The 27,508-nt window shown below is 38.5% G+C and overlaps 1 protein-coding gene across 1 annotated transcript in view; it reads left to right on the top strand.

Moving 5' to 3' along the window:
- Positions 1 to 20,016, top strand: part of LOC123514738 (CD2 antigen cytoplasmic tail-binding protein 2 homolog) — a 118,802-nt gene extending 98,786 nt beyond the window's left edge. The window contains exon 7 of the mRNA XM_045272830.1: positions 19,711 to 20,016. Within this exon, the coding sequence (XP_045128765.1) occupies positions 19,711 to 19,901 (191 nt within the window). The 3' untranslated portion in view covers positions 19,902 to 20,016. The remainder of the gene's footprint in view (positions 1 to 19,710) is intronic.
- Positions 20,017 to 27,508: the final 7,492 nt, after the last annotated feature.

Raw genomic sequence — 27,508 nt, forward strand, 5'->3', positions numbered from 1 at the left:
CCATGCAAGATTTCACTTGCATGACAGAACAATCCTTTCTTGATGGTAAGGCTTGTAAAATGCGAATAAAAATGTTGTTTTATGAACATAAATGTATATATGAGACCTCACCCCACCCTGTGAAGCTAACACCCATTGTGAGAGGATTGTTTCTCTGCTTTTTTCACCTAGTGTCCTATACTATGGCATCCAAATGTCCTTCAACCTCTTCACAGGAAAGTGATTCCAAGAAATCAAGGAACCGTGTGACCATTGAAAAAAAGTTGAAAGTATAAGATTGCTATACTATGGGATAAAAAACCTCGGTGATTGTCCATGCAACAGGACTGAGGGAGAGCATATTGTGTACCATCAGAGCTAAGGAAATGAGAACGTGTGCTTTTTTATTGATGCCGTCACTTAGTGATGTATTAATAGTTTTTATAATGTTTGAGTGACAAAATCACCTAAATAGTCATACTTTTCTAGTGGCCAGGAACATAATCCCCCTCATTAGCATAGTTTTCTGTGGGAAAATTATGTTTTGAATAATGTGACATCTCCCAGAACATAATCCTTACATTAATGAAGAGTTGATTACATGTACAGGCAACCCCCGTTTAACGAAGGTTCACATAACTAAATTTCGCTACAACGAAGGTTTCGTTTTACTACCATCTGCTCGTTTAACAAACACCAAACTCGCTTTAACGAAGTTTTATCCAGGTAATTTTTTCCAAATTTGAAAGCCCCACCGTATCATGCAAGCTGACAGGCTTTCGAAGTCTCTAGTTTGCCTGGACGCCATTTTTGTTGTTGTCAGCTGATTACGGCCAGAGCGATCACCGTCCACACTCCCCTCTCAGGGATCACTCTCCATATCATTCACTTTCAACACTAAGAGACAGTAGGACATTTACGGACACAAAACTTAGAGTTACCCGGGCCCTGTAATACCATAAGTATTTTCTTTCTTCCTGTACGCAGCCGGAGACGAGCCGTCCTCTCTCAACGACGGCAACGGTGTGTGTGTGTGTGTGTGTGTGTGGAGGGGGGCAAGGAATTCATATGTTGGACATTTGCTTTTGTCGGACCAACCTTTCCCCCTATCAGTCCGAGTTAACGAGGGTCATCAGTATTTGTATTCATCTGATTGAGAAGAAATCTGCCGTTTTATGTTTTATGACTGAACAGGACACTTTGAATCATTAGTAGTGTGTTGAAGTGAGATAATGATACTGTGAAGTAATTATTACAGTTTTGTCCAGCTTTATACCTCTTTCAAAATAATCTTTTGTAATGGTGTTATTGTGAGAGTTACAAGATGTATACTTGTGATGATAAATGTAGTGAGAAAAACAAAAAAAAGTTTGAAAAGATCATAGCAGCCTTATGATATAAGTCTTATAATATAGAGAGAGAATGAAGAAACATGGCAGTGAGGCCCGTGAGGTGAGGCGAGGATCTCAGAGGATGAGATAACATGCATGACAGAGAGGAGGCAAGGCTTCAAGGTCAAGCTGTCAGCCACAGCTGTCTCACAATTATATGTTTATTTCTTGTCTTCTCCTTTTGAAATTTCTGATTCTAATACTAGTCAATTTATGCATGGAAGGAGTTATTTCTGAAAGTAAAGCTAAATGACGCATGACTCTTCGTGATGCCTGGCCATGTACAAAGTCACTGAGAAAGAGAGAAAGAGGAGAGGAGAGTAGAGTAGAGTAGAGTAGAGTAGAGTAGAGTAGAGTAGAGTAGAGGAGAGGAGAGGAGAGGAGAGGAGAGAGAGAGAGAGAGAGAGAGAGAGAGAGAGAGAGAGAGAGAGAGAGAGAGAGAGAGAGAGAGAGAGACCAAAGGTTGAAATTTATCATGAGAAAAATATTTATATAATTTTTTTGCATAGAAGTGATACATAATTTTTTAGGATGTGAGTCATGCAATGACACAACTGCATGAGACATTTAAAAATAGCTTCTTGATGAGAAGGGTATTTAGTTATCAAAATATAAAGTACACCATCTGGTAATCTAGGGACTGAAGGTTTCAGAGACCCAAAATAAATCCTGCACTGCCCCCCCTAAAGTCTAAGTTGAACTGCCTGCCCATTTTTTTTTTTTTTTTTTTTTTTTTTTTTTTTTTTTTGCCCTTGGTAGTTCTGCCGCTTACATAAGAAAAAAATACATTTATAAAGTATATTTATCTCAGAGGGGTGTATTCCACAGGATGTTACCCAGCCATATCTAGCATTTATATACATCAATAGTAAAACATATTCTTGACTATCTCAAAGAATAGATCCATGAAACAAAGAAAGTAATTAGGTTACATTAGGGTTCAACAGGTACTAAAATACTCTAGACACAACTTCTCACGAAAAATTATAATAGGGCAAATTTTTTATATATAATACTTAGTTATAACTATTATTTAAGAGACTTAATCAGTAAAATAAAAGAATGTTACTAGGCTTGAACTAGAAATAAAATTTGAGAAATTCAGTTTATACTTTACTAGGATTGATCTTGAACTATGCCAAACAACATCAAACTAATCAAAGTAAAAAAAAATATATAGAGAGTAGAGGAGGCAGTCTGCGATACCTTAAGCAGACAATATAAGCTACGAAATCTCCAGAATGGAATACGACCACATAACACATAAGTTTTACCAATAGTGTAAAATTGTATCTGCTATTATAGCTGATATAGCGCTGCCCTCTATTGTTACAGTTTCTCAGCATGGAGTACTGTAAGTGAAGGAAGGTTACGTTGTATCAGTGTGCCTACTGGCGGGTTTTCGCAATAGGTTATGTCGGGTTACCGTGCTAGGTGTCTTAAAGAAAATTTGAATAAATGGAGGCAAGGAGACAGGACACTATAGATTCTGCCCGAACCCTGTGCAATACAACTAAGTAAATACAAACACAGAAAAGGAGAGAGTTCTAAGAAATAAAGCCAAGGAAGAAAACAAGAAAAAAACAGAGATCAAAAAGAATAAATTCTACTGGAGGGTTCTAGATATGAGACTGACAAAGTGGTATCTTCAGGAAAAAGAGAAAGTAATGGAAGAAATACGAATGGAGAGGGAGGCAAGAAATTAAGAGTGACATATACAAATATGGATGGGTTGTTGTCCAGTGTGTGTTGGAGGTTAGAGACTATTTGAAAGAGAAATGACCAGATGTAATGTGTATAGTAGAAACAAAGCAAAAGGGGGAGGTCCATGTTAGCTTTAAGGAAGAGGGATATAAAAGTTGGAGAAGAAACAGAATGGGAAAAGGGGGAGGAGGAGTGCTAATAATGGTTCGTGATGAAGAGGAGAGAGGAGGAGGAGGAGGAATACAAAGGAATACAGGAGGAGGAATACAAGGAAAGCCAAACAGCAACAGACCTGTTGGTCCTTTCGAGGCTGTTTGGTAACTACTTCTAACTGGCTACAGATAAGAGAGACAGGACAGTACAGGAGAAGGCTCCTCCCACCCACCACTCCCTCCAGCTTTCGCTGGCATGGAAAATAGCTTGGAAAAGTACCATGCAGTATGGAAAAACTGACATGGAATTTTCACAGGAAAGGATGAAAGGAGATTCTATTATTCACCCTACGGTGAACTCTACATATCTATCTATAAAGTTAATATAGTATCATGTTTAATTATTCAGACAAGAAGAGAGCTTGTTGGGGGTTATTCTTTAAATATTTATCAATTTTGTTTTTGAATGATGCAATGGAAGTACTGTTTACTATTTCAGAAGGAAGCTTATTCCAAATGTTAACTATTCTATTAAAGAAAAAGTGCTTTGCCTCGTGGGTTTTAAAGCGTTTTGGTGTAATTTTAAATCCATTATTCCTTGTTATGGTGGAATGATCAATAGTAAAATATTTATTTACATCAAGGTTGTTGTATCCCTGAAAAATTTTGAAAACTTGGATTAGGTCTCCTCTTATCCTGCGCTTTGTTAAGCTGAATAAATTTAATGCTTCCAGTCGTTCCTCATACGGCTTGTTTCTCAATCTCGGAATCATCTTGGTCACTCTACGCTGGATCCTTTCCAGTTTTTCAATGTCTTTTCTGTAATATGGTGACCAGAACTGCACACAGTATTCAAGCTGAGGACGCACCAATGAGTTATATAAAGTAAGGATAACTTTTTCTGATTTAAATTCAAAGGTTCTTCCAATGAACCCAACTAATTTATTTGCATTCTTTACTGCTTCTGTGCAGTGTTTGCTCGGCTTGAGATCTTTAGACACCACAACACCAAGATCTTTTTCATTCTCAGCACTTGCCAGAGGTACATTACTCATTACGTATTTTGCTTGTACATTGTTACTTCCAATGTGTAGGACTTTACACTTTTCTATATTGAATTTCATTTGCCATTTTTCTGCCCAGCGTGTCAGTTTATTTAAGTCACACTGTAGTTCTTGCCATTGTGACGTTGATGTAACTTTGCTCATTATTTTGGTGTCGTCCGCGAATTTGCTTATTTTACAAGTGATTCCTTCATCAATATCATTAATATAAACAATGAAAAGAACTGGTCCTAATACAGAGCCTTGAGGAACACCACTTTTCACATTGTGCCACTCTGATTCTTTTCCATTTATAACAACACGTTGCTTTCTGTCAGAGAGCCAGTCTTCCAGCCATTTCAGGGTATTTCCAGCTATGCCGTGAGCTTTTACTTTGCTGATTAGCCTCTTGTGAGGGACAGTGTCGAAAGCTTTCTGGAAATCAAGATAAATAACATCCACTGCTTTTGTCTCGTCATACGAGTTAAAAACTTCATAAAAGAAGTCTAGTAGGTTTGTTAAGCAGGATCTCTTGTTTCTGAAACCATGTTGTGAATCCTTCATGATCTTATTTTCTTCTAAAAATTTGACAATCTTATCTCTGATTATCGTTTCCATCAGCTTGCACACTACTGAAGTAAGGCTGATTGGTCTGTAATTAGCTGGGAGTGATTTATTTCCTTTCTTGAAAATGGGCGTGACATTTGCTAGCTTCCACTCCTGGGGACTTTCCTGCTTGTAAAGTTTTATTGAATATAATCGTGAGTGGTTTCACGAGCTCATTTTTCGCTTCTTTGAGAAGCCTGGGTGATATCTTGTCTGGTCCAGGCGTTTTGTTTACGTTCATGCTGTTCATGACTGTGAGGATTTCATTTTCTGTAACTATGAAGTCAGGCAGTGTTTTGCCTTGTGCCTGAGGCTCTGGCATGGGCAGACTATTTTGGACATCTTCAGTCGTGAAGACTGTTGAGAAGAATCTATTTAGGACGTTTGCCATTTCAACTTCGTTATCTATTTGGTTTCCGTTTTCTGTTATGAGTGGACCAATTGTTGAGGCTAAGACTCTTTTGGATTTTACATAACTGTGAAATTCCTTTGGGTTGGTTTTACAGGAGTTTGCGATCTGAGCTTCTACAGATTTTTTGCTGCTTTTTATCAACTTTTTTGCTTGTCTACGCAATCTGTCATGCTCTAATTTATCATTATTATGCTGTGTTAATTTGTATTTGTTGTATGCTTCTTTCTTTGCTAGAAGACAGCTTCTAATTTCATTATTCCACCATTTCGGTTTGGTGTTTAGTATTTTCCTTCTGTTTCTTAGTGGTATACACATCTTAGCTGTATCATTTATCTTTTCAGCAAACACCTCCCATGTCTTATCTACATCTGGTGTTTCCAGCAGTATATTCCAGTCAATGGATGCAAGCTGCATACGGAGTCTTGTGTAGTTTGCACGCCGATAGTCTGGCACTTTTTCTTTACTTTCATTCACTTTTCCTTTGTCAAAATTTATGGTGAATTTTAAGGTGCGATGATCGCTGGAACTGAATTCTGGTCCAATTTCCACATTTTCAATAGTATTCTCATCATTTGTTAGAACGATATCAAGGATATTGTTACCTCTTGTCGGATGCTTGATGTGTTGGTGGAGGGAGCTTTCAAGCATGCTATTATACAGCTGCTGGCCAGCGTGAGCTGTCAGTGGTTCGCCCCACCTTGTGACTGGAAGGTTAAAATCTCCCATAATTATGCAATTGTTTACGCAGCAAATGTCCGCGATTTGTTCATACAATTGTTCGTCTGTGGCGGGTGACTGGGCTGGAGGACGATAGACGAGACCTAATGATATTCTTCGGGATTTATTTTCTATATGAATGAAATTGACATCTATGTTTGCAATGGTTGAAGTTGGCATCACACGAGCACGAAGATTACTTTTAACGTAAAACATTACACCGCCCCCTGTACGGTGAGATCTTTCGCTACTAAAAATGTTATAGCCATCAAGTGAGTATTCTGCGAGGTAATCTCTGTGTGTTGTATTAATCCAAGTTTCTGTGATGCCGATGATGTCATAGTTTTCTTGATGTATAAGAGCTTGGAGCTCATTAAATTTATTTCGTAAACTACGGGCATTGAAATAGCAAGCTCTGATCTTGCCTGAATCTGAAGATGAACTTACGACGCTGAAGTTCCTTCTGCCACCTGCACGTTTTTTGATCTGTGGAGACAAACTTTATCATGAATTAATCTCCCCATCCTGGCTGCTCCCACTGCATTTAGGTGGAGGAGGAGGAGGAGGAATACAAAGGAATACAAAGGAAGACAAACAGCAACAGACCCTTAGGTCCTTACTAGGCTGTTTGTGAAAACTATCTACTAACTACCAGTGGTAGAGACAGGACAGCAAAGCAGAAGGCTCCTCCCACCGCCTCCCTCCAGCCGAGGCTGGCAGGAAAAAAGCGAAACCATGTGATATTAAAAATCACATGGAATTTTAGTAGAGAGTGAAAAGGAAATGTGTAATCTACGTCTGACTACTTTTGTTTGTGGGGGAAAGTGTTAACGCTTGGTGAATGTCATGTTGTGTGTGCATTGTGTACGTGGATGCACAGTGTGTATGTCGAATGGTGGTGCGGCAGCCTTGCCTGGCGCTTTCTAGGAGGCAGCAGTCAATCAGGCCCCAGCTCCGTTCAATCCACTGAGATAGCATACTTTCCTGTAGGGACGCCAGACGCTGATAACCCCTTGCAACATTGATCCCTGGTACTTAGTTCCGATGATGATCAATGGTTGACAAGGCCCTCTCCAAACACAGCCCGTCACAGGTCGAGAGTAGTAGTAGTGACCGTTCACTCTGGGCTATCTGTGCGTGTATGCAGTGTAGTGTAGTATGTATGTAAACACAGTGTGAAGTCAAAAAGGTGGTGCGGCAGCCTTGCCTGGCGCTTTCAAGAGAGGCAGCAGTCAATCAGGCCCCAGCTCCGTACAACCACTGTAAAAGTGCACTTCCCTTTAAAGGGCGCCGCACACTGTATGGTTACCCCCTGCAGCGGTGACCCCTGGTACCTTAAATCACGATGATGGTCACCTACTGTCAGGGCTCTTGACTATCCACAGCCCTTCACATATCGAGAGTAAAAGTAGTGACCGTTCACTCCGGGCTATCTGTGTCATGTATGGAGGGTGAGAGTAATTTAAACTAACGGGCAATTTAATTCACGATCAGAGGCCCGGGAGATAAAAGAAAAAGCAAAAGCGCAAATTATTCGGAAATGAATAGCGACAACCGGGGATTACATTCAAAGTATTTATCGAGGCGAACTTTGAACGTTTCGATAGTACCTGAGTTGACAACATTTGATGGCAGACCATTCCATATATTGACTATGCGATTAAAGAAAAAGTGTTTGGCTTCATTTGTTACAAAGCGCTTACCAACAATTTTGAAACCATTGCTTCTGGTGACATTTGACTGGTTGACTGATACGTATTTTTGAATATTCATATTTGCAAACCCATTAAAAATTTTGAAAAGCATGATAAGGTCGCCTCTTACTCTCCGTTTCTCAAGAGAAAATAAATTTAATTCCTTTAGGCGTTCCTCGTAGGATTTGTTCCAACCTTGGGATAATTTTTGTTAATCTGCGTTGTATTTTTCTAATTTTTCAATATCTTTTTTGTAATACGGTGACCAAAACTGAACATTGTATTCGAGATGTGGACGGACGAGTGAGTTATATAATGTTAATATTATTTTTTCAGACTTGAAAGAGAAAGATCGTCCAATGAAACCAACTAATTTATTCGCAGTTTTGACGACTTCAGTACAGTGTTTGCTAGGCTTGAGGTCTGCTGAAACAATGACACCAAGATCTTTCTCTTTGTCCACACTCGTCATTGGAGGAGGAGGAGGAGGAGGAGGGGGGGGGAGAGAGAGAGAGAGAGAGAGTAAATGTATAATTACTGTACAAGGTTTTATAATTAAGTAGATGAAATTAAAATACTGTATATGTAAAGTATAAATACTGTTTACATATTTTAAACATTCTGCTTCCCACATACACACACACACGGGACATCGTCGATGGCGGAGGTGGTCGCTGAGCTCCAGAGCAATCATCTATAATTCTACAGTTACCTAAGAGTAACCAAGGTGGGAAAGGAGCTGGTAATGTTTGTCCCGTCTCCATATAGTCATGTTAACTGTTGATTAGCAAAATAATGTCCAGTGAAGGTAAATATAAACTGTAGCCTGCGTTTGAGCCATCAGCTGGTTTGTTTACGTCTGCGCAACATGGCGGCCGTGAACTCGAAAGAGGAATCAGACTTCACAGGGTTTCAAGGAATAATGGAGAAGAGCACTTATGTGAAGAAAATTCTGGAGTTAGAAGGTAAAATTGAAAAACTGTTTGAAAAGTATGAGGGCCTGGAAACGAGTTATGACAATGTAAAAAGAGACTGTGCCGATATGAAGAAGGAAAATGCAGCACTGAAAGAGGAAGTTAAGCTAATTAAAGTGAATTGCGAAAAATGTGGAGAATCTCTAGGAAAAGTGATGGAGAAGCAGGCTGAATGGAAAAAAAGTCAGGAAGTGGAAAGAAAGGAGGTAAATTACAAAGTTGCAAGTCTGGAAAAGGAAATCAAAGAGTCAGGGGAGAAAACTTTGGGCCTTGCTGAAATTATAGATCAACAGATCATAGAAGAGAAGATAGCTGAGAAAGTGGTGAAGGTTATTAAGTCAAATGAGACATTGGTGAGGGAAACTGTAGACAAAAAGAGATGTGTGGTGATATTTGGTGTGGAGGAGGATAAGACACCGAGTAAAATGGAGAGAGAGAAAACATAAAAAGGTGATAAATAATATCATTAATGTGGTGCAAGAGGAGGAAAAGACCTAGTACAAGAAATAGAGGACTTCCATAGAATTGGAAAGTTCACAAGAGAAGGTATGAGGCCAATAAGAATCAAACTTAAGTCACAAAAGGATGTAGATGAATTGGTGGAGAAGTCATGGAGGCTAGCCCAGCAGGAAACAACAAGGAAGATTTGGTTGAGAAGAGATCTCGGTGAAAAGGAAAGAGAAATGTTAAATGAGTTGAGAAAGGAGGCTTTGAAAAAAATGAAGAGAGGACAGAAGAAGAGAAGAAAGAGTTTTTCTGGAGAATCTTGGATATGAGACTGAGGAAGTGGTTCATAACCCAGAAAAGTACAGCAAGAAAGGACTAAAGAAACTTACATATGAGCGAAATGTAATGTATTCCAACATAAATGGAGTGATATCGGGATTTTAGAACTCAACGATTACTTGAGGGACAAGAACCCAGATATTGTGGGTCTTACTGAAACAAAACTGAGAGAGGGAGAAGACCTGATGAAGGTTGGAGAAGGAAATATAACGTTTGGAAAAGAAATAGAGTAGGTAAGATGGGAGGAGGAGTGATGTTGCTGGTTAAAAAGATATAAAGGTGGATCAAGTGAAAAAGGTATGGGAAAGGCAGAAGTGCTAAAGATCAGAGCAGAAACTAATGAAGGAAAAAGAGGCACTACATAGTGGTGTACGTACCACCTAAGACAAATGCATGGTCAGTACAGGAATATGAAGAAATGATAAGTGATACAGGAACATGTCTGGAAGAAATGTTGGGTGGCTGTGAACGAACTATAATGATGGGAGATTTTAATTGTAAAGAGGTGTGTTGGGAGGACTGGTCAATGGAAGGATCAGAGACAACATGGGGAAATACACTATTGACACTGGCAATGGAAAATGTGTTAACTCAGTGGGTCAAAGAAGATACTAGGTTTGGAGGAGAGGAGCATCGTCAAGACTGGACTTGGTCTTTAGTACAGAGCCAATGGTCATTGAGGAGATGAGGGTGGAGTGCCCTTTAGCAAAGAGTGATCATGCAGTTTTGGAGTTCAAGGTGATAGACGAAGAGAAATCTAGAAGAAATGAAGAATATAAAGTGGGAAGATGGAATTATGCCAAGACAGATTTTGGAAACCTAAAGAAATTCTTTCAAGAGACAAATTGGATGAAATTCAAGAGTGCTAAGGAGCAAATGAAAAGTGGAAGGAATTTATAAAAATATACAAAGAAGGTGAGAAAAATTTGTACCAATAAGACAACATAGAGAAGTTGGAAAGCAGGACTGGTTTAACGATAGATGTGAAAAGGCTAGAACAAGAAAAGAGGATGCATGGAAGAGGTGGAGAAGGAAAAGACGGATTAAGCAGTGGGAAAGTTACAAAAGAGCAAGAAATGAATATGTGTTGATTAGAAGAGAAGAAAGAAAGAAACAAGAAAAGGATATAATTGATAAATGTAAAGACCAACCAAGGCTTTTTACAGACATGTGAACAACAACATCAAAAATAGAGAAAGTATTGAAAGTTTAGAAGTAAATGGAGTATACAGTGAAGATCCCAGGAAATGGCAGAGGCTATGAATGGATGCTTTCGGAAGGTATTCACAAAGGAGACTGCTTTTGACAAACCACTGGTAATGGAACAGAAAGGGATTATGAAGGAGTTTCAAGTAACTGTGGAGGAGATCAAGAACATGATGGGGAGTTTAGAAGTGAGAAAAGCTGTGGGACCTGATGGGGTATCAGGATGGATTTTAAGAGAATGCAGGGAGCAATTGGCAGAAAAAGTTTGTGAAGTAATTGATGCCTCATTAAGGGAAGGTGTAGTGCCCCAAGACTGGAAAAGAGCTAACATTGTCCCAATCTATAAATCAGGTAACAAGAGAGACCCATTGAACTATAGACCAGTGTCACTTACAAGTGTGGTAGCTAAGATGTGTGAGAGGGTGGTGAAGACTAGATGGACAGACTTCTTGGAGAAAAATGACATACTTTGTGAGTGTCAATTTGGTTTTAGGAAAGGGCGTTCATGCACGACAAACCTGATATGTTACTATTCGAGGGTGATAGATGTAATACAGGAAAGAGATGGTTGGGCTGATGGAATATATCTGGATTTAAAAAAGGCCTTTGATAAGGTACCACACCAGAGACTGATCTGGAAACTTGAAATGGTAGGAGGAGTGCATGGCAGTTTACTAAAATGGATGGAAGACTTTTGGTAGGAAGAGAAATGAGAACAATAATTAAGGACAGACCATCAGAATGGGGATTGGTGGAGAGTGGAGTTCCACAGGGATCAGTGTTGGCACCAGTAATGTTCGCAGTCTACATAAATGACATGGTGGATGGGGTGTCCAGTTATGTGAGCCTATTTGCAGACGATGCAAAATTGTTAAGAAAAGTGAGATGTGACAAAGATTGCGAACTACTCCAGGAAGACTTGGACAGAATATGGAAATGGAGCTGTACATGGCAAATGGAGTTCAACACGACAAAATGCAAGAAAATAGAGTTTGGCAAGAGTGAAAGAAGAATCAGGAGTATGTACAAGATAGGAAATGAAGACATAAAACCAGTCATGAAGAAAAAGACCTTGGGGTGACAATTACCAATGACCTATCGCCAGAGAGACATATAAACAAAATAATTGGAGAAGTATTGAACTTATTGAGGAACATAAGAGTGGCGTTCAGATATCTAGATGAAGAAATGATGAAGAAAATAATTACTGCAATGATAAGACCGAGGCTTGAATATGCAACAATACAGTGGGCTCGAACTTAAAGAAACACATAAGGAAACTAGAGAAAGTACAGAGGGCTGCAACGAAAATGGTGCCTGACTTAAGAGATTTGACTTATGAAGACAGACTGAAAAGAATGCAACTTCCAACCCTGGAAAACAGAAGAGAAAGGGGAGACCTGATAGCAATATACAGAGTGATGATTGGCATGGAAAAATGGATAGGGAAGATCTGTGTATGTGGAATGGAAGAATGTCGAGAGGGCATGGGAAAAACTAAAATGGCCACTTATAGGAGAGATGTGAAAAATATAGCTTCCTCATAGAAGGGTGGAAGCATGGAATAGTTTAGACGTGGAAGTGGTCAACGCAAGGAATATTCATGATTTTAAGAAAAAGCTGGACATTAATAGATATGGAGACGGGACAACACGAGCATAGCTCTTTTCCCGTATGTTACAATTAGGTAAATACAATTAGGTAAATACACACACACACACACACACACACACACACACACCTGGTATCCATTAACTTATTTTTGGAAATATACAAAAAAGGAGTCAGGGAATATGTCCCGAAATATAGACCTAAAGAAAAAGGAAAGAAAGATTGGTTTAATGCAAGTTGTGCTAGGGCAAAGGAGAAAAGAGATGGAGCATGGAAAAGGTGGAGGAGAAATAGAAATCCAGTAAATAAGGAAAACCTCAAGACAGCGAGAAATGAATAAGTTAAGGTGAGGAAGGATGAGGAAAGGAACTATGAAAAGAACATTGTCAAAAAATGTAAGGAGCAACCAAAATTGTTCTACAGATTCATCAATGGAAAAATTAGGCAAAAAGAAACAATAGAAAGGTTAAAAGGAGAGAACAGGATGGTGGAAGACCCAAAAAGTATGGCAGAACTATTAGATAATAAATTCCAGGATGTCTTTACTAAGGAATCCAAATTTGAAAGGCCACAGGGTAATAGAGAGGCCATCTATATGAAAGAGGTTAAAGTAACCAAGCTTGAAATAAAAGAGTTAATGAAGGAATTGGATGAAGGGAAGGCAATGGGACTGGATGAAGTCTCAGGCAGAATACTGAAAGAATGTAGGGAAGAACTAGCAAATCCTATATATAACATCATAAAATGCTCAATAGAAAATGGAACAGTACAAGTAGAATGGAAAAGAGCTGAGGTGGTTCCCATACATAAGAGCGGAAGGAAGGAAGAACCTTTAAATTACAGACCGGTATCGCTAACTAGTGTAATATGCAAGATGTGTGAAAGAATAATAAAGACACAAGGGATCGAGTTCCTTGAAGACAACAAATTAATATCAAATAACCAATTTGGTTTTAGAAAAAGACGGTTGTGTGTAACTAATTTACTGAGTTTCTACTCTAGAATAGTTGATAGAGTACGAGAGAGAGAGGGATGGGTTGACTGTATTTATTTGGATTTAAAAAAGGCATTTGACAAAGTGCCACATGCAAGATTATTGTTGAAGTTAGAGAAAGGTGGCTTAAAAGGAAGCACATTGAGATGGATGGAAAATTATTTGAGGGGTAGAGAAATAAGGATGGTAGTTAAAGATATGAAGTCCAAGTGGAGAGCATTTGAAAGCGGAGTGCCGCACGGGTCAGTATTAGCGCCAATACTTTTCCTCATATATATAAACGACATGCCAGAAGGAGTGAACAGCTACATAAATCTGTTTGCAGATGATACAAAACTGTGCAGAGTTATAAAGCAAAAAGAGGGTTGTGAAATACTGCAGGAAGACCTAAATAAGGTCTGGGAACGGAGTAAAAAATGGGAAATGGAATTCAATATGGAAAAAAGCCATGTCATGGAAATGGGAAAGAGTGAAAGATGACCCATGGGAATCTATAAGATGGGAGATGGAGTAAAACTGGAGAAAGTAAAAAAGGAAAAGGACTTAGGAGTGACGATGAAAAAAACAATCAACAGGTAAGCCCTATTGATAGAATTTTCAGAGAGACATATAATTTCCTAAGGAATATTGGAGTAGCATAGCTTTTCACTACATGGACAAAGAAATGATGAAGAAATTGATAAGTACTATAATAAGACCCAGATTGGAATATGCAGGAGTAGTGTGGACCCCTCATAAAAAGAAACACATAAGGAAGTTGGAGAGACTACAAAAAATGGCTACAAGAATGGTTCCAGAATTTGAAGGGATGACATATGAGGAGAGACTAAAGGCTATGGATCTACCAACCCTGGAACAGAGAAGGGAGAGAGGGGATCTGATACGAGTTTATAAATTGATCAACGGAATGGACCAAGTGGATAATGAGAAACTGACTTGAGAAAAGAATATGACATTTGAAGCACAAGATTGCATAGTAAAAACCTGAGAAAGGAAAGATGTCTGAGATGTTAAAAAATATAGTTTCCCATAAAGATGTGTTGAGACGTGGAACAGTTTGAGTGAAGAAGTGGTGTCAGCAACGAGTGTGCATAGTTTTAAAGAAAAATTGGATAAGTGTAGATATGGAGACGGGACCACACGAGCATAAAGCCCAGGCCCTGTAAAACTACAACTAGGTAAATACAACTTTAACTAGGTAACTACACACACACAAATAAGGACGGCAGTTAAAGATATGAAGTCCAATTGGAGAGCAGTAGAAAGCGGAGTCCCACAGGGGTCAGTATTGGTACCAATACTTTTTCTCATAAATATAAACGACATGCCGGAGGGGAGTGAACAGCTACATGAATCTCTTTGCGGACAATGCGAAACTGTGCAGTGTTATAAAGCAAAAAGAGGATTGTGAAATACTGCAGGAAGACTTAATCAAAATCTGGAAATTGAGTAAAAAATGGGAGATGGAATTCAATGTGGACAAAAGCCATGTCATGGAAATAGGAAAGAGTGAAAGACGACCAGTGGGAATCTATAAGATGGGAGATGGAGTAGAACTAGAAAAAGTAAAAAAGGAAAAGGACTTGGGACTGACGATGGAAGAAAACAATCAACCGGTAAGCCATATTGATAGAATTTTCAGAGATACATATAATTTGCTAAGGAATATTGGATTAGCATTTCACTATATGGACAAAGAAATGATGAAGAAATTGATAAGTACTATAATAAGACCCAGATTGGAATATGCAGGAGTTGTGTGGACCTCCTATAAAAAGAAACACATAAGGAAGTTGGAGAGACTACAAAAAATGGCCACAAGAATGGTTCCAGAATTTGAAGGGATGACATATGAGGAGAGACCAAAGGCTATAGATCTACCAACCCTGGAACAGAGAAGGGAGAGAGGGGATCTGATACAAGTTTATAAATTAATTAAAGGAATGGATCAAGTGGATAATGAGAAATTGATTCTGAGTGAAGAATATGACATTAGAAGCACAAAAGATCTCATAGTAAAAAACAGGAAGGGAAGATGTCTGAGAGATGTTAAAAAATATAGTTTCCCTCAAAGATGTGTTGAGACTTGGAACAGTTTGAGTGAGGAAGTGGTGTCAGCAACGAGTGTGCATAGTTTTAAAGAAAAATTGGATAAGTGTAGATATGGAGACGGGGCCACATGAGCATAAAGCCCAGGCCCTGTATAACTACAACTATGTAAATAAATACACACAAAAAAAAAGAATAAATAAATAAATAAAAACAGGATTTATTTATTTAATTTGGGGGATTGAAAATTTTGTTATCACATTTGTCTCGCCGAAACCTTTAGACCTTAAATTACCAGATGGTGTAGTTTATTTTTTGCTAATTAAATACCCTTCCCACCAGGAAGCCGTTTATAAATGTCTTGTGTGGTTGCGTCATAGCCTGACTCACGCCCTGCAAAGTACTTGGCCAGTTGTTAGAAATAACGTCCTTACAATCATGAATTGACTAGGATTAGAATCAGAAACTTATAGAAGAGAAGACAAAAACAAAGGCATCATTGGAAGACAACTAGACCTTGAATCCTCACCTCCCCTCTCCCCTCCATCACACATGTTATCTCCCCCTCCAAGATGCTTGCCTCACCCCACGCCTCACTGCCACCCTTCTCCACCATCTCTTGACATCATAAGACTACTATTATCTTTTCAAACACTGTTATTTTTTCTCACTACCTTCACCGCAACTATAAATCATATAATTCTCACAATAACACTATTACAAAAAATTATGTTGAGACAGAGGTATAAAGCTAGACCAGACAAGTAATAAATACTAAATACTTCACTGTATCATTATCTCACTTCAACATACTAATAATGACTCAGAGAATGTCCAATTCAGTAGTAAAACAGCAGATTGCCATGATCCTGCTTATGGCACCTTTCCAACCCTCACACACGAGTGAATAATATTATTTAAAGAAGTAGGGATCTGATGCATTATCATCTTATCATACTCCAAGAAGTCATTATTGTATTCACAATCATGTGTGAAAATTTCATGTCAATTAGATAAACACAAATAACAAAACAAGGACAAAATTATGAAAAGTCTTTAGGAGCAAATATCTCAAAAAATGTTTTTTTACACAGCTAAAATTTTCATAAAATCAGTGTAAACTCTGATCTACTTTTGTTTGGTATCATTTCAAACAACAACAAAAATGCAAATTTCAGTTGGAATTAGATTTTTTATAATGTCAATAGAAAATTAAGTAAAAAAAAAATCAAAGAAAAAAACTTATCACGAAATCTGAGTTATCAGGGTCCGAGTTATCGAGGTTCAACAGTAGCAAAACAAGGATGAAATTATGAAAAATCTTTAGAAGCAAATATCTCAAAATTGTTTTTTTTTTTTTACAATTAAGGAATTTTCACAAAATCAGTATAAACTCTGATTGACTTTTATTTGGTATCATTTTAAACTAAAACTAAAATGGAAATTTTTATTGGAATTAGATTTTGATAATTTCAATAGAAAATGAGATATAGGAAAGTAAAAGAAAAAATTAGTGAATAAAAAAAAAAAAAATGGGCAGGCAATTCAACTAGGATGTTAGTCCCTGGGTCAGTCAGGGTCCGAGTTATCGAGGTTCAACAGTACTATAGTTGGGAAACATATGAGTTACTAAGAAGAATTAAATTGGGATTTACTTACATCCTTGCTGCACAAGGCTTTCTTTTTTCTCTCATCCCTACTCTGTTCAACTCTTTAATGCAAGAGTTAACCAGTTCTCTCAATTTTTCATACTTTTTTTTTTTTTTTTTTTTTTTTTTTTTTTAATACCATGTGGACTTTTGACAGGAATTTATGGGCTAAAGAGGATACCTTTTAGGGTACCTTCTATCTCAAAGCCCACCCGCTAGGAAACCGTTGCCCCGAGTGAGGAAGCCCAACCTACACTCGGACCGTGGACAGGATTCGAACCTGTGCGCTTGGAGACCCCTCGGACCCCAAAGCACGCATGGTTCCACTGTACCACGGCAGCCCCGTGGTAAACTCTGGAACTCCCTGCCTACTTCAGTATTTCCAACTTCTTAAGCTTGCTTGACTTCATTTAAGAGGGAGGTTTCAATGCACTTGCTCCTGTAACTGGAGAAATATAGAACTTGCTCAGAAATATAAGAACAGCCTTCTCATACCTAGATGAAGATATGATAGAAAAAAAAAAACTAACAACATCAGTGATACAACCAAGATTGGAATATGCAACAATTGTATATTGACCAAGATTTAAGAAAAGTAAAAAAAAAAAAAAAAAATACTAACAAGACTAAGCAATCTTCCGTAAGAAGAAAGATGGAGATAATTGGTACTGGTAACATTTGAAGAAAGGAGGCTATATACAGAATCCAAAAGGAAATTGAGAATATTGAAAGAGAAGATTTAATAATCTAGGATGTAAGTGATAGAAAAGGACATAGCAAGAAACTATAAAGGAGTGCATGCAGAAGAGACTTTAAGAAATATAGTTTTCCACATGGTATATTTACTTGGAACGAACTTGCTAAAGAGATTGTGTGCACAAATGAATTTAAGACAAAATTTGATGCAAAGAGGAACAGAGATGGGAAAGCATGAGCGTAAGTGTGGCTCTTTATTGCTACATATAGTAATTACCCATATGTAATTACATATGCCTATATACCATTATTCCCACACTTAGCATAGAAAATCAACCAGCACCTCTATATATAGAGATTGTGCCTATAGAAGTTCCACGTCACCTCCATGCGGATGCATGCCGGGAACCACCAGCCCAGCTGGCCAATCCTACCTCAGATCCTTTCCGTGCTTGGCACAGTGTTCACCTGCGCCTCTTCTCACTTCTTCCTGCTTTTTTTTGTGCCCACTTCTTTGCCGCTTCCATTTCTACTTCTCCCTGAGTTGCCATGGCTGCTCAGAGTTATGTTGGATGCAAGAGGTGGTTGCCGGGCAAGGCTTTAGAACCACATTCCTCTGTGTGTCTTGTTGGCTCGCCATGTGTTCAGCTGAAGACCAGTGTAGTGAGTGTTCCCACCTCTCCTTTCTTCAGTTCCAAGCGTATGTGAAGGATGCTGAGAAGCGTTCTGCTAAGGAGAAGAAGCTGGCCAAATCATCTGGCGGTTCCAGTGAGAAGCGTTCTCATCGGCAGGAGCCGGCTTCTGAGGCTCCTTTGGCCAGCAGGTTTGTCGCTGTAGAGTCTGATCTGGCTGCTATGAAGGCTTCTATTGGCCAGCAGTTTTGTTGCCCCTTGCCTCCGGTTCTGCGTTTTCAGGGTTTGCAGACGGTGGAGTGAGTGTGCGTCCACCCCCCAGGTTGGTGCCGGGTTTAGTGGGGCCCTGGTCTCTCCCCGGGTCAGGCCCTTCGGTGGTGGCTGCTGGTAGTAGTGGAGTGAGTCTCAGTGTGTCCCCTCTCCCTGGTTTGGCTCCGGGAGTGAGTGAGGGTCAGGCTTTCTCTGTTCCAAACCCTGCCCTGGAGTTGGTGGTCGAGGGAGTGAGTTTGCGTGCAGCCCCGCGCTCTGCCCCGCCGCCGGTAGTGAGTGGCGTGCTTTCTCCTGCTGTTTCTGGCCCTTCCATGGAATTTTCAGGGCTTGGTGGAGTTAGCGTATGTGCGGCCCCTCTCCCTAGTCTGGCTCTGGGATGGAGGGGGGTCCAGTCCCTCGCTGTTTCAGGCTCTTCCGTGAACTTTACTGGCTTCGGGGGTGTGAGCTTGAGTGCGGCCTCGCTCCCTAGCATGGCCCCAGCAGTTAGTGTGGTGCAGACTCCCGCTGTGTCAGGTGCTTCCAGGGAGATTTTAGGTCTCGGTGGAATGAGCTTGCTTGCAGCCCCGCTCCCCGGTGTGGCTCCGAGATTGAATGGTTTGCAGGCTCCCGCTGATCCTGTTTCTTCCGTGGCTGGTCCTGGGGTTGATGGATTGGGTCTATGTGCTGCTCCTCTCTCTGGTAATGCCTCGGGGGTTTGTGGGGAGCCAGCTCTCGCCAGGCCATTCACGGAGGTGACGTGGAACTTCTATAGGCACGATCTATATATATAGAGGTGTTGGTTTATTTTCTGTGCTGAGTGTGGGAATAATGGCATATAGGTATATATAATTACATATGGGTAAGTATATTCACAAAAAAAAGGTTTTACTTTAAAAAACTATTTTTCATGTTCATAACTAGATAAATAGACATACATTTTTTTTTTTTTTTTATTTGTTTATTTATTTATTTATTTATTTATTTTTTTTGCTACAATTCATAGAAGCTTTCTTTCAGAAAGAGTAAAATCATGCATTCATCAATGTAATTATCTTTCTCTCTTCACAAAACAAGTCTGCCAGTTTCCTGTATAAAGTAAACATGAAGTTTGATATCATCCTCTTTTATTGAATTACTAATTTTGATAATTCTCTGTTTCTCATCAGAAAAAGTGAGATGGGAGATCCGTTGGGAGGATAAAGAAGATGCAGAAGTACATGGACCATTCCCCAATGAGAAGATGTTGCAATGGCAGGAGTCAGGCTACTTTGACAAAGTGGCCTATGTCAGAAGAGTCTCAGACAGGGCAAGAACATGGTATTCAACAAAGCGCATTGATTTTGAACTGTATAGTTAGTATGTGTAATGAATGGGGGATTTCTCTCAGCATCACTGTTATTGAAGGAGACCTGTTTCTTGTCAACTTTAATCTCCTTTTCCTGCTGACACAATAAATATATTCATCACTAAAAGATTTTAGTATCACAGCTGTGAGTCATGTTGACTTTTTCTATAGTAAAACATTAAATATTTTGGCCGTACAGGTTTTATATGAATTGGAATCATCTTCCTCAATAAAGTTTTTGTTAATTTTTTTAACCAGATTTATCCAATGGAAAAAAGTTGAAATTTGGCTTTAGATACTAAGAAGGGAATTTCCATGGAGGAGGAGATGAACTAAATGGTGGATGAGGTGATAACAGTTTTGGAAGCGCTGAAAAAAGAGAGACATTTGTTCATGGAAGTAAAAATAAGAATGTTATATGGAATCAAATTATTTGTTTTTGGGGGTTGTGAGTTATGATGCAAAATGTCAGTCAATAAAGTTTTAGAGTTGCTAGAAATGAAATGCTTAAAAATAATCTCAGGAGTACAATAGTTTTGATAAACAAGACTAGGAAGGTGTATAGAAACTGGGATTCTTTGTTAGAGAAAGTGGACCAAGTAGTGGTTATATACATAGAGTAGAGGAAATGATGACTGTAAGATTAATGAGGAAGGGAAAAGACAGTTGAGACTTTGACAAACAGTGTTGAAGCAGAGAAAGATTGTAACTTTTCAGCCATCTTTAGCTCTTCAAGTAACTGTTTGAAAATAAAGGCCAAGTTCTTTGCCATTTCAAACAATTCCCTATAACCTAAAATATATTTTATTCTTTCTTACTCATAACTAGAGCCACTTGTAATCTCTTTGAATACAGTAACCCCAACATAAATCAGATGAATGGAGGGTATAACCATTATTATTTTTTTTTTATTTATTTATTTAATTTTTATTTAATTTTTAATTTTTTTACATACCTGTTACCACTGACAGTGTTGATACAGTCTCTGCAATGTATTACATCAATAGGTACTTCACACATGGCACAGACACACAGACACACAACACAAAAGGAATATGAACAGAGAGTGGTGGAAAACTGTGAGTGACCCTAAAATGTTTTACAAATTCCTAAATGGAAAACTAAATAAAAGGGAGGCAATAGAAAAAAGTAAAAGATGGGGAAGAAGTATATGAGGATGCTAGAGATATAGCTGAAATATAGAACGACAAATTTTGCAAAGTGTTTACAAAGGAAGAGCATATTACAGGAGGAAGGCCTACGTAAATTAAGTAAATGCATGACATCATGGTTACTAAAGAAGATATAAGGAAAATTATAAGTAACTTGGATATTAATAAATCAATGGGGCATAATGGCATATCTGGGAGGTTGCTGAAAGTATGTAAGGATCAATTGTTGAACCCCATATTTGATATTGTGGAAACCTCCATACGAACAGGAATAGTCCCGAAAGAGTGGAAAAGAGCTGACATTGTGCCTATATATAACAATGGAAGTAGAATGGAACCGTTAAATTACAGACCAGTATCGTTGACTAGTATATTGTGCAAGGTATGTGAAGAAATAATTAAAGCAAAGTGGAGTGAGTATCTAGAAAGTGAAAAGATTCTGAGTGAAAGGCAGTTTGGTTGCAGAAAAGGAAGATCGTGCGTATCCAATTTATTATGTTTTTATTCAAGAGTGACTGACATACTACAACATAGAGAGGGATGGGTGGATGCTATTTACCTATACTTGAGAAAGGCCTTTGATAAAGTGCCACACAATAGACTGATGTGGAAACTAAAGAAGATTGGAGGAGTAAGTGATAAACTAGCAAAATGGATGGAAAATTACTTAGTGGGAAGAGAAATGAGAACAGTGGTGAAAGGAAAGAAGTCCAAGTGGAAAAAGGTAACCAGTGGAGTTCCACAAAGGTCAGTGCTTGGTCCCATCATGTTTTTTATTTATATTAATGATATGCCAGTGGGAATTGACAGTTACATGATTATGTTCGCGGACGATACTAAAATTATGAGGAGAGTAAAGAATGTGGAAGATTGTAACAAGTTACAGGAAGATCTTGATAAAATATATGAGTGGAGTAAAGAGTGGCAGATGGAATTTAATATAAACAAGAGCCATGTTATGAAAATGGGAAGAAGTAGATACAGACCAAACAGGGATTACAGGCTTGGTAATGAGAAAATTGAAGAGACCAATGAGGAGAAAGACCTAGGAGTAACCATGCAAAACACTTTGTCACTGGAGAAACACATTAATAAGATATTTGGGAAAACATATAACATGCTTCAAAATATTGGTCTTGCATTCCACTACCTAGATGAAGGAATGATGAAGAAGATACTATGCACTTTAATAAGACCCCAGTTAGAATATGCAGCTTGCGTCTGGTCACCGCATATGAAGAAAAATGTGAAGAAGGTGGAAAGGGTACAGAGGCTGGCAACAAGGATGGTACCAGGACTCAGGGAGTTAGACTATGAGGAAAGACTGAGGAAACTGGGGCTGACCACATTAGAAGAGAGAAGAACAAGAGGAGACATGATAACTATGTATAAATTGGTGAACAAGATTGACATATTGGACAGAGAGTTGATAAAGGTGACCACAAGTAATCATCTCTGAGGACATGGAAAAAAACTAATAAAAGACATCTGTCTAAATGACGTCAGAAAGTACAGTTTCCCGCATCGTAGTATTGATAAGTGGAATAAACTGAGCAGTGATGTCATGGACGCAGTGTGTGTCAATCAGATGAAAGAGAGATATGACAGGAGTGGCCAAGGAGACAGGACACAGAGAGCTTAGCTTGGGCCCTGTAATACACAAATAGGTAAATACACACACACACACATTAAACAAAAAGAGGATTGTGAAATACTACAGGAAGACTTAAACAAGATCTGGAAATGGAGAAAAAAATGGGAAATAGAATTCAATGTGGACAAAAGCCATGTCATGGAAATGGGAAAAAGTGAAAGACGACCAATGGGAATCTATAAGATGGGAGATGGAGTAGAACTAGAAAAGTAAAAAGGAAAAGACTTGGGAGTGACAATGGAAGAAAATAATCAACCAGTAAGCCATATTGATAGAATTTTCAGAGAGACGTATAATTTGCTAAAGAATATTGGAGTAGCATTTCACTATATGGACAAGGAAATGATGAAGAAATTGATAAGTACTAAAATAAGACTTAGATTGGAATATGCAGGAGTTGTGTGGACTCAAAAAAGAAACACATAAGAAAATTAGAGAGACTACAAAAAATGGCTACAAGAATGGTTTCAGAATTTAAAGGGATGACATATAAGGAGAGACTAAAGGCTATGGATCTACCAACCTTGTAGCAGAGAAGAGAGAGGGGATCTGATACAAGTTTATAAATTGATTAACGGAATGGATGAAGTGGATAATGAGAAACTGGTCCTGAGAGAAGAATATGACTTTAGAAGCACAAGATCGCATAGTAAGAAACTAAGGAAGGGACGATGTCTGAGAGATGTTAAAAAATTTAGTTTCCCGCAAAGATGTGTTGAGACTTGGAACAGTTTGAGTGAGGAAGTGGTGTCAGCAAAGAGTGTACATAGTTTTAAAGAAAAATTGGATAAGTGTAGATATGGAGACGGGACCACACGAGCATAAAGCCCAGGCCCTGTAAAACTACAACTAGGTAAATACACACACACACACACAATAATTTGATGGTCCAAAGAGTAAAGGAAAACACAAGATTCAGAGGAAATGATGAGCCGGCAAAATTAGACCTAGTTTTTACAAGGGATATACCAATTAACGATGATATAAGATACAAGTACCCATTGGAAAAGAGTGACCATGTAATATTAGAAATGGATATAGAAGAAGGAAAGGAAGATAGAGATGAATCATACAAAGGAGACCGATTAAATTACAGAAAGGCTGATATTGAGAATCTCAAGAACTATTTTAAAAACGTAAACTGGGAGGAGATGGAAAACTCATTAACGGTTCAAGAGAAATATAACTTATTTTTAGAAATATACAAAACTGGGGTCAGGGAATATGTCCCGAAATATAGACCTAAAGAAGAAGGAAAGAAAGATTGGTTTAATGCAAGATGTGCTAGGGCAAAGGAGAAATGAGATGGAGCATGGAAAAGGTGGAGAAGAAACAGAAATCCAGAAAATAAGGAAAACTTCAAAACAGCAAGAAATGAATATGCTAAGGTGAGAAAGGAAGAAGAAAGGAACTATGAAAAGGACATTGTCGAAAAATGTAAGGAGCAACAAAAATTGTTCTATAGATTCATAAATGGAAAAATTAGGCAAAAAGAAACAATAGAAAGGTTAAAAGGAGAGAACGGGATGGTGGAAGACCCAAAAAGTACGGCAGAATTATTAAATAAAAAATTCCAGGAGGTCTTTACTAAGGAATCCAAATTTGAGAGGCCACAGGGTAATAGAGAGACAATCTATATGAAAGAGATTAAAGTAACCAAGCTTGAAATAAAAGAGTTAATGAAGGAACTGGATGAAGAGAAGGCAATTGGACCGAATGAAGTCTCAGGCAGAATACTGAAAGAATGTAGGGAAGAACTACCAAGTCCTATATACAACATCATAAAATGCTCAATAGAAAATGGAACAGTGCCAGCAGAATGGAAAAGAGCTGAGGTGGTTCCCTTATATAAGAGCAGAAGGAAGAAAGAACCTTTAAATTACAGACCGGTATCACTAACTAGTGTAATATGCAAGATGTGTGAAAAAATAATAAAGAAACAATGGATCGAGTTCCTTGAAGACAACAAATTAATATCAAATAGCCAATTTGGTTTTAGAAAAGGACGGTCTTGTGTAACTAATTTAGTGAGTTTCTATTCTAGAATAGTTGATAGAGTACAAGAGAGAGAGGGATGGGTTGACTGCATTTATTTTGATTTAAAAAAGGCGTTTGACAAAGTGCCACACACAAGATTACTGTGGAAGTTAGAGGAGAAGGGTGGCTTAAAAGGAAGCACATTGAGATGGATAGAAAATTATTTGACGGGGAGAGAAATAAGGTTGGTAGTTAAAGATATGAAGTCCAAGTGGAGAGCAGTAGAAAGCGGAGTGCCACAGGGGTCAGTATTGGCACTAATACTTTTCCTCATTTATATTAACGACATGCTAGAAGGAGTGAACAGCTACATAAATTTGTTTGCGGACGATACGAAACTGTGCAGAGTTATAAAGCAAAAGGAGGATTGTGAAATACTGCAAGAAGACCTAAATAAGATCTGGGAATGGAGTAAGAAGTGGGAAATGGAATTCAATGTGAACAAAAGCCATGTCATGGAAATGGGAAAGAGTGAAAGACGACCTGTGGGAATCTATAAGATGGGAGATGGAGTAGAACTGGAGAAAGTCAAAAAGGAAAAGGACTTAGGAGTGATGATGGAAGAAAACAATCAACCAGTAAGCCATATTGATAGAGTTTTTAGAGAAACATATAATTTGCTAAGGAATATTGGAGTAGCATTTCACTACATGGACAAAGAAATGATGAAGAAATTGATAAGTACTATAATAAGACCCAGATTGGAATATGCAGGAGTAGTGTGGACCCCTCATAAAAAGAAACACATAAGGAAATTGGAGAGGCTACAAAGAATAGCTACAAGAATGGTTCCAGAATTTGAAGGGATGACATATGAGGAGAGACTAAAGGTTATGGATCTACCAACCCTGGAACAAAGAAGGGAGAGAGGAGACCTGATACAAGTTTATAAATTGATCATCGGAATGGACCAAGTGGATAATGAGAAACTGATCCTGAGAGAAAATATGACATCCAAGCACAAGATCGCATAGTAAAAAGCTGAGAAAAGGAAGATGTCTGAGAGATATTAAAAAATATAGTTTCCCGCAGAGATGTATTGAGACGTGAAACAGTTTAGATGAAGAAGTAGTGTCTGCAACGAGTGTGCACACTTTTAAAGTAAGATTGGATAAGTGTAGATATGGAGACGGGGCCACACGAGCATAAAGCCCAGTCCCTGTAAAACTACAACTAGGTAAATACTAGGTAAATACACACACACACACGCCGTCGCCGTCGCTGAGAGAGGATGGATCGTCTCCGGCTGCAGACAGGAAGAAGGAAAATACCTATGGTGTTACAGGGCTTGGGTAACTCTAAGTTAGTGTCCTGTTAATGTCCTTCTGTCGCTTAGTTTTGAAAGTGAGGGATATGGAGAGTGGTCCCTGAGAGGAGAGTGTGGGCGGTGATTGTTTTGGCCGTAATCAGTTGACGATAACAAACATGGCGTCTAGACAAGCCAGAGACTTTGAAGGTTTTATAACTATGCCAAAAGGACTGGAGAAATTTGATATGGATGCAAGAATCCAGGCACTGGAAAGTAAGTTCCTAAACATTTTGTCAATAGAAGAAAAACTGGATAGAGTTATAGCCGAGAATGATTCGTTCAAAAAAAGAGATCTATTTGTTAACGTTAGCGAATAAAGAGCTATTGAAGGAAAAAGTAGAGATGGAGAAAGAAAACCAACAACTAAGGAAACAATGTGAAGAGATGAAGGCTAAACTCATGGAAATGGAGATGAAAATATCCAAAGGGGACTTGAGGAAGGATGAATGCCTTAATCTAATTGATACCAGGATGAAAGAAGTGAACCATGAACATCAGGAGGTACAAAGGTCATTTAGGGAGATAGTAAAAAAGCAGGAAGAGGAAAATAAAGGGATTATGCAGAAGGAAATGGTAAAGGCACTAAAGGAAAATGAGTATGTGGTGAGAGATATTGCTGAAAAGAAAAAAATGTGTGATCATAATAGGATTGAGGGAAGAAACTAATAGGAACTGGCAGGACAGGATGGATAAGGAAAATGACAGGATTAAGTCTTTACTGAACAAGATCTCTGTGGAAGAAGAGGACCTATATGCTGAGGTAGAAGAAAGTGTGAGATTGGGAGCTTTTGAGGAAGGCAAGAAAAGACCATTAAAATTGAAATTAAAGTCTCAGGTGGCAGTGGAGGCCTTGTTGAGGAGGGCTTGGAAACTTAAGGACTCTGAGGAAACCAAAACAATTTACATAAGAAGAAATATGTCACAAGATGAGCGAATGAAAATGAAGGAGCTTGTAACTGAAGTGAAGGAGAGGAATGATGAAAGAACAGAGAAGGAAAAGACCAAGTTTTTTTGGAGGATGAGAAATGGGAGGCTAAAGAAGTGGTGGATAAAACAGACAGAATAGACATTACATGGAAGAATGAGACTAGGAATGGAATAAAAGTGACTTACATGAACATAGATGGATTTCTGTCTAAGAGGCTAGAATGTATGGATTACCTAAGAAGTAACGAACCGGACATAATGTGTGTAGTGGAAACAAAGCTAAGGCCCGAAATAAAGCTAGACTGGTTTGTTGAAAAACACTACAAAGTATGGAGAAATGATAGAAAAAATAAAGGAGGTGGTGGTATAATGGTTCTTACTAAGGAAGATCTGATAGTGAAGGAGGTGAACTATAGTGAGAGAAATGAGGAAGTGATAAGTATGCTTATAACAGATGGCAAGAGGGACATTAATATTATAACAGTATACATACCACCCAGAACCAGTGCTTGGGAATATG

The sequence above is a fragment of the Portunus trituberculatus genome, chromosome 38 (genome assembly GCF_017591435.1).
Source record: "Portunus trituberculatus isolate SZX2019 chromosome 38, ASM1759143v1, whole genome shotgun sequence".
Classification (NCBI taxonomy): Eukaryota; Metazoa; Arthropoda; class Malacostraca; order Decapoda; family Portunidae; genus Portunus; species Portunus trituberculatus.